The following is an 8,555-nucleotide window of genomic DNA, read 5'->3' on the forward strand; positions in this document are numbered from 1 at the left end:
TCTCGACTACTTCATTTTGGGACTGTGTGTCAACACAAGAGGATTGATGAAGAATGCCATGCTAACTCATATGAGACTGAAAAGAACTCGAAAAATATTCTTTGGCATTATTGCTTCTTAATGTCTGGACAGAAGTATTAAATTGAGTTTTAACTTCAGCACAAAAGGCACAAAAATGAGAAAACAACTTAGAACGATTGTTCATTAAATAAGGCCAAGTTACATGAGAGTTGTCATCAACGAAGGTAAAAAAATATTTAAATCCAGGTTTAGACATAATAGAACACGGACCCCAAACATCTGAATGAACTAATTCAAAAGGGACACTAGCCCGTTTATTGACTGTTGGACTTGAAGGAAGATGGTGGTGTTTGGAAAATTGACATGACTCACAATCTAACGAAGATAAATTATTGAACTGAGGACATAGTTTCTTTAACAATGGTAAAGAAGGATGTGCTAACCGACAATATGTCTCAAAAGACGTCGAAATACTAGAACATGCAATGGTTCTGGGCACCTGTGTGTCAAGGATGTAGAGCCTTCCAAATTCATGTCCTTTACCAATAATGTGCCTCGTTGTAAGATCTTGAAACAAGCAATGATCAGGGAAAAATGAGATTCAACATTTAAGAGCACGAGTGAGTTTACTCACAAAAATTAAATTAAAATCGAACTGTGATAGACTCAATACAGAGGATAGGGAAATTAACGGAGTAGGGTTAACAAACATAGACCCAAGAACACAAGAAGTTGATCGATCAGCTAAAGTAACATTAGAAAAGGAATTATGTGACTGGTATGTTGAAAAGAGACTAGGATTACCTGTCATATAATCTGTGGCACCAGAATCAATGACCCATTTGGAGGATGAGAAAATAAGACATGTAATTGGTTTACTTGACTCGGCGAGAGAAGTGATGGAAGTAGATGAGGACTTTAATGATTCTTGATACTGAGAGAACTTGACAAACTCATCAGCTGAAATCATAACCGTTTTCTCAGAAGTATCAGTAGCAGCAGCATGAGCTAACTGAGTTTTCTAGGCCTTATTTTGCAACTTTCTACATGAGCACTTTGTATGACCGGGTTCATGACAGTAGTAGCACACAATCCCTCCTGACTCCTGACTACGATTATCACGATTATTTGAACTCCCTTTTCTATTATTGCTCATGTTATATGAACACCCGGTGTCATTATTCTGACTTACAAGAGCATTACTCAACTGAACAGATGAAGTGCTTTCTGTATAAAGAACCCTAGTAAATACGTCTTGGAGGGAGTTGATCTTAGAACTAGTGAGAACCTGAGATTTAACAGATTCAAACTCAGAAGAGAGTCCAGCTAGGAAACTCATAACCGCCATTTTCTCTCGTTGACCTTGTTGAACTTTCACATCAGCACTCACCGGTAAAAGGACGTTAAGTTCATCATATATCCTTTTAAAGTCCATAAAATAGGTCATAAGAGACCTATCTTGTTTCTCAGCTCGATAAAAGGCATTGCATACATAAAAAATACGAGACACATTCCCTTTCCTAGAATACAAAAAATCTAGATAGTCCATCAACTCTTTCACATAATTACAATGATTAATTAAACAAAATACCTCACTGTTGATGGAGTTCTGTATCTGCAAGAACAACCGGGCATCCTCTCTCAACCATGTTTGCTTTGAATCGTCTTCAGATGGATCTTTTGTGATATGATCATCTTTACCAATGCTTCGCAGGTAGAGACGAATTGTTTTACTCCAATCAAAATAGTTATCAGACCCATTAAACTTTTGTTCCTTACTTTTTGACATTACAAGAACCATATCAGTTATAGGCTTATCAGCCATGGTAAGAAGATGAAAAATTGATCTCAACACAAATAGCCAACACAACTTACAAATGAAAAATCAACAAACTGACCTCAACACAAATGGCCAACAAAACTCTTCAAAGAACGAAATTTGATATCAATAGAAATCAACAAAACTGATATGACCTGGCTGAGATACTGAGGAATTGATCACACAAACTTGCCAGAAATATCAAGACAAAGCCGGGAAGGGTGATCGGAGCACTGTGCTCCATCACATGTGCCCCTACACGTCAGTGTGTGAAGACTGCCGTAGATGAAAAAGGTGGCTCGTGAGACTCACGCGCTGCTCCTCCGGTGATCAGACTTTAGGGAATGGTCGATCGGCAAGAGGGGCTTCTTCCTAGGCAGGCAGTGAGAAAAAAAGGCCACTCTTCAGGGTGACTCACAAATAATGCTCACTTGGGTAGAGAAAAAGAAAACGAAATTGAGAAACAACCTAGAATCTGATGCCATGTGAAAAACATAGAACTGATTGTAATTTTATTATATATGTATTGATAAATTATACATCAATATATAGGAAAATAAAGAACTAATATAGGAAACAAATAATCTAATATGAGAAATGAATAATCCAACTTCCTATTTTACAGATTTGTTCTTAATATATATTGATTACAATCCTAATATCTTATTATAGATTTATACACTTAATCATGCAATATCTGTAAGATTTTGCATGATTATCTACGACAATAGACTTCCCAGATTAGTTGCAACTTATCAGTGTTACAGTATTGTGTCAATAATGTCAAAGTTCATAATTTTATCTTCTATTTATCGTATCAAAATCTTTCAATAATGTCTTTTGTGAGTGGTGGAAGAAAATGATGAATGCGATTGTTGCCCTACGATTTTGTCGAGCTATGATAATCATAAAGTTCCTTTTGGATATGTGATTTTGGCTAGAAAAATAGGCCTTTGATTTCCATATGGCTTGTTCTCACCTTCTCCACTACTGGGTGAATTTCGATATGTTTTTTTATCTTTTCATAACATTGGATAAGTATCTTCTTGGTCTGAAAATTCTATTTTAGTAGATATTATATCTAAGATTAACAAGTATTATGAAAAATCCTATTTTCTATCATATTCTCAAAATAATTGTTTGTTTCATTATTCAGAAAATACTATTATATTTTATTCAATTATTTTTAGACCCTTTAAGTTTGTTAATTTAACTAAACACCCCATAAAAATGTTTAGAAATTAACAAAAACATCTCTACCCACCCACATTTGCCAGATTCTGGCCAACACTGTCGGAAAGTGGCCGGAATCTGGTATAATGGTGCACTACCTGGTAGATCTTACTGGTAATGCGTCGATCTATCATTTTTCAACCAGATCTACCGTGGATTTTACCGAAAAATGCCAGATTTACTACCAAAGATCTGGCTATTGATGGCCAGATCTTTGGCCGTAGCTGGTCGTCAATGATAGCCATATTTTAGTCGTCGTTGACAACTAAACATGGCCAAATTTGACCGTCAATGTCAGATTTGGCCTTAGATCTGATATTTTTCGGCCAGATCCATGGTGGATCTGATTAGAAAAGGTCTTCTTGGCACATGACTGGCCATATGCAATCGGTCGTGCACCGATTCAACGACTCTGGCCACCCTTCGGCGGTGGTGGCCGACTGTCGGTATTTAATGGGTGGGTGGGGGTGTTTTTATAATTTTTAATGTTTTTATTACAAGAGTGTTTAGAAATTAACAAATCTAAGGGGTGTTTTTGTTAATTTTCAAATTCTACCTCATTATTCCTACCCAACTCTAAAAATATCCAAAATACTAAAGCAAACACACCTGTGATCTCTATTGAGAGGTTTCAAAATTTGACTTTATATACATTGTTTGGATCATTACTTCTAAACTGGGTCAGTAATATTATTTAGGGTTAACTTCTCCCCATGTGGTTGGATGACAAATCCTTTTGTTATTGGGGTTAACTATACTTAAGGGGTTTTTGTGTTTGAGTTGCAAGTAGAGTTGAGTCGGCATGAAAAAAAGCACGGCACGACAAGGCCCACGATCATGCGGGTCGGCAAGGCATGACCCGCTAAAAATATTTTTAAAAATAGCCGTTAATAACGACTATTTCACATTTTTTTTTCAACATTTTCCTATAAATACCCCATTATTTCTCTTATTTTTTCACACTCCAATTCCAATCTTCATTCTCCTTTTTTTCTCATTTTATATTTGTATTAATTAAAAAATATATATAATCACTACAAAATATAATAAAATAATAAGACATTGAAATATTAATTGAATTTTTTATTAGTTTTAATTATAAATTACAAATATAAACTTAAATATTAGGATTAAGACATTGACATTAATAGTTACATCTCCATTAGAAGTACAAGTATATAAATATAATACAACTATCTTCAACTTTGATTTTAGTTTACAAATATTAAAAAAAAAAATTAATGAGAATGAAGATTCATTTTAGATGGACTTGGGAATTTTGAACTTGCATTTCAACTGGGCTTCTGTTCAAATTTTACAGGAGAATTTGAACTCACTCAATCGAAAGAAAGCTGGGTTGCTTTGGGGTGTTGACAAAGAAATGGAGAAACTTTTTGGCTTGATCTCAACTATTCAGTTGTGCTTGAAGATGCAGAGGAGAAGCAGCTAAAAGTAAGCAAATACTTTGCCCTTCATAGGTTGGTTGGTAATCTGTTCTTTTCTTAACTGGCCCAGCACATGACTCAAATTCCGAGTCAGGTTTTCTGCCATAAATACTTCCTTACAATATTGACTTTCAAGCTACATGCAAGTCTTCCAATTCCATTTACTCAGGCCACCTCTATCTCCTTCCCATAACAAATCTCTCTCAGAGCATTGGATTTTCAAACTTGCAATTGCAAATGGCTGACGCTTTTATTCAAGTTTTGCTGGAGAATTTGAACTCACTCATCCGAAAGGAGGTTGGGTTGTTGTGGGGTGTTGACAAAGATATGAAAAAACTTTCCAGCTTGCTCTCAACTATTCAAGCTGTGCTGGAAGATGCTGAGGAGAAGCAAGCGAAAAACAAGGCGCTTCAGAATTGGCTNAAATCGGGTTTAGCCTAAACATAAGCAATGCAGCCACCATCTCGGCACTCCAGTTTCTTCTCCTCACTCAAGCAGGTATCTCCAGTGCTCCAGTTCTCAATTTAATTCTCTCAAGCACGCTCATTTTCTATCAAATTCTTTTTTGTTTTCAATTCATTTGCGGACAGGTTGAGAAACGATTGAAACTTGAAGAACAGACACAACACCCCTCCTCTTCACAACCAGTTCAAGAAAGCGACTCTAAATTCACATCATCAACAGAATCGCTTAGCTCCCCGATATATCTCCAGTTTGACCAAACCCATAACAACTCAACTCTTCAAGAAAGCGGCAACAGTGAAGCCCCACAAGCATTTTTATCTTTGTCTCCTGAATTTCCACGTTCAACCCAACAAAGCCCTCCTCAGATAAACCCCACAACGACCCATGATCAAGAATCTAATGATGTTGATGACATTAAAATGTTAATGCAGCTTCTGGGTATATCCGATCATTTTGAAGAGAGAAATGAAAAAGAGGAAGATAGGGGTGGTGTTGGTAATTGTTGTGAATGTGAAGGGGGGTTTTATGAAAAGATTATTGGAGTTAAGGGACCCAAGTGTGAGAAGGAAGTGGAGAGACTGGAGGGATGGATTAAGTACTTTTTGGGAAGTTGCAAAGGTGAGGAGCCTTTGAGGTTGGCTTATTTGCTAATGGGCAAAGCTGCTTTTGCTTTAGATGGTGATGAATGTGGATTTGGTGGCTTGGAGTTTCCTTCCACCATAGATGGATTCTTAAAGAACGATCCACCCAAAGAGTAAAAGCACACTTCATACTTCATGGAATTAACTTGTACTAAGTGTGACTAGTTAGTTGTTATTCATTGTTGCTTTTTTGAAATCTGAATAAATTTATCAATTTTTTCACTTGTTTGTTGCTGGTGTTCATAATATTTACTTGATTTTCAGTTGATTTATTTGTTAACTAATTCATTTTTATTTTTTATTTTTCAGTCATTGAATAATTGATGGTGATAAAAATGTGAAGTATGAACTTGTACTTGATACAATGTGTAACTCATTGATTATAATGGCTGATCAAATTCCATTAACAGTATTCTTATCACCTTTAGGGAGCGGCTAACTAGGAGTATGATTGGGCAACGCTATCACAGAAAAAGTAAGCTTTTGTAGAAGCTTTCATTTCTTTTTTTCTCCTCAATCATCAATCTTTTATTCTTTATAACCTCGATCATCAATTAGAAGGCATTTGCATCATTACTGTTTAAATCTTATCACTTAAATCATTCTAAACATAATTTTAGTCTGATAATAAATTAGAGTAGAAATTGCATTTTGTGGTTTAGAGCCTGTGAATTCTAAGAAAGATAAGGAGATAAAATGGAAAGACTGAACAACCTTTTTTCATTACACTGCAAGTTGCAAATATATACAAAACAATCTTACTGTTTTACCAACTACAACAACCATTCAGAGTTTTAAATTTAAAAAACCATAGTTGGCAACTTAATACATCCTTAGTTTGAGTTGATTACACCAAATCATGTCACAAAACCAACAACTTCAGCAGCTTCAATCTCGGCAGACAAGTGGGAATGCTGCAGTAATTTGGCACCAAAAACTCATTCAAGACAAACTAACTTTAACTTCAATCTCGGCAGACAATTGGGAATGCTGCAGTAATTTGGCACCAAAAACTCATTAAAGACAAACTAACTTTAACTGAATTTCCAGCAAATTATCAATACATTTCCATCTTCATCTTCCTTGAAAATTCCATAACTGGATACATAACTGCCATTCATTTCACTTAAAAGTTGCATCATATGTATTGCACCTGATAATGGTATTGCTTGTCTTTTCTTCTAAATCATACATTTACTAATTTAAGTCCTTTTCATTTAATTGCCATTTGTTTATCTTCAGAATGGAGTCAAGGGATCCTCTGGACAGTTCATACAGAAGCAGGGAAGTTGGTCAATCATATATAACCTCTGTTTGGACAACTTTACTTGCCATTGCTCATGCACTGTGGCTAATTATTAGGATCAGACCACAAGTGGTATTAGTTTTGACCTTTAACCTCTTGTGTTCTGTTTAGTTATTGCAATGTTACTTAAGCATTTCCTTAAATCGTATCATCACCAATATCAAATTGCTCTCTATCTAGGTTCTTTGCAATGGACCTGGGACTTGTACTCCTCTATGCGTAATTGCATTTTTATTTTAGGTATGTAGAAGATACTTCTGAACCCTTAGGTTTTACTTTTTTCTTGGCTAGATAAAGGCTGAAGTGATGGTGTTAAGAGTTCCTCATTTTACTTTGTCATCTTTGGCTGCAGGTCATGAGAATATATGGTCATCTGTTTTCTATGTTGAGTAAAAAGGCTTTCTTTAAGTGGCTTGCTTCTTTAAAAGTTACGCATAGCTGATCAGTTCTTTGTGCAATGGCCACAATTACAGAGAAAGTATCCTCGAGCTCATTATGTTGGCTGTCTCATGTAGTTTGATTGAATTCCTGCTGACAAGGTACTGCAACATTTCTTCAGGTTTTTGCTGTGCCAATCTAAATTTTTAAAGTTATTGCAATTGCTCTATAGTTGATTCTCAAGTTAAGTTGTACACAAGTTACTAGTGAGATTCAAAAAGCCTCTTGTAGGTTTCACCAAAGAGGACAGGGGAGTCAGTTTAATGGTGTAAATTTTTATTTGCATAAACAGAGTGACACCCCTGATTATCATACAGTCCAGTTTCTTCTCCTCAGTCAAGCAGGTATCTCCAGTGCTCCAGTTCTCAATTTAATTCTCTATCAAGCACGCTCATTTTCTACCTTATTATTTATTTATTTATTTTTTAATTTGTGGACAGGTTGAGAAAAGAATTACCCTTGAACATCAGACACAACACCCCTCTTCTACACCACCACTACAAGAAAGCAACTAAGTTTAAATCATCAACAGAATTGCTTGGCTCCCCTATATATCTCCATTTAGACCAAACCCACAACAGCCCAACTCTCCAAGAAAGTGGGAACAGTGAAGCCCCACAAGCATTTTTATCTTTGTCTCCTGAATTTCCACCTTTAACCCAACAAAGCTCTCTGCAGATAAACCCAACAACGACCGATGATCACGAATCCAATGATGTTGATGACATTAGAATATTAGTGCAGCTTCTGGGAATATCCGATCATTTTGAAGAGAGAAACGAAAAAGAGGAAGACAGGGGTGGTGTTGGTAATTGTTGTGAATGTGAAGGTGGGGTTTTACGAAAAGACTGTTGGAGTTAAGGGACCCAAGTGTGAGAAGGAGTGGAGAGACTGGAGGGATGCATTAAATACTTTTTGGGAAGTTGCAAAGATGAGGAGCCTTTGAGGTTGGCTTATTTGCTTATGGGCAAAGCTGCTTGTGCTTTAGATGGTGATGAATGTGGATTTGGTGGCTTGGAGTTTCCTTCTACTATAGATGGATTCTTAAAGAATGATCCACCAAAAGAGTGAAAGCACACTCCGTATACTGGGTGTGACCGATTAGTTGTTATTCAGTGTTGCTTTTGTGAAATCTGAATAAATCTGTAATAAATTTATCAATTTTTTTACTTGTTTGTTGGTTGTGT

General features: G+C 36.1%; 1 protein-coding gene across 1 annotated transcript; it reads left to right on the forward strand.

Moving 5' to 3' along the window:
- Positions 1-4,948: 4,948 nt before the first annotated feature.
- LOC116115420 lies at positions 4,949-5,741 on the forward strand. The gene is made up of 2 exons (XM_031401570.1): positions 4,949-5,016; positions 5,109-5,741. Exons 1-2 carry the CDS (start codon positions 4,969-4,971, stop codon positions 5,739-5,741), a joined length of 681 nt encoding a protein of 226 aa, XP_031257430.1. The 5' UTR covers positions 4,949-4,968.
- The last annotated feature ends 2,814 nt before the right edge of the window (positions 5,742-8,555 follow it).

The sequence above is a fragment of the Pistacia vera genome, unplaced genomic scaffold (genome assembly GCF_008641045.1).
Source record: "Pistacia vera cultivar Batoury unplaced genomic scaffold, PisVer_v2 Contig122, whole genome shotgun sequence".
NCBI classification, from domain to species: domain Eukaryota; kingdom Viridiplantae; phylum Streptophyta; class Magnoliopsida; order Sapindales; family Anacardiaceae; genus Pistacia; species Pistacia vera.

Coding starts and splice junctions, on each gene's coding strand:
- LOC116115420 (XM_031401570.1), top strand. CDS start 4,969: ATGCAGCCACCATCTCGGCACTCCAGTTTCTTCTCCTCACTCAAGCAG. Junction 5,017..5,108: donor TCTTCTCCTCACTCAAGCAG/GTATCTCCAGTG, acceptor ATTTGCGGACAG/GTTGAGAAACGATTGAAACT.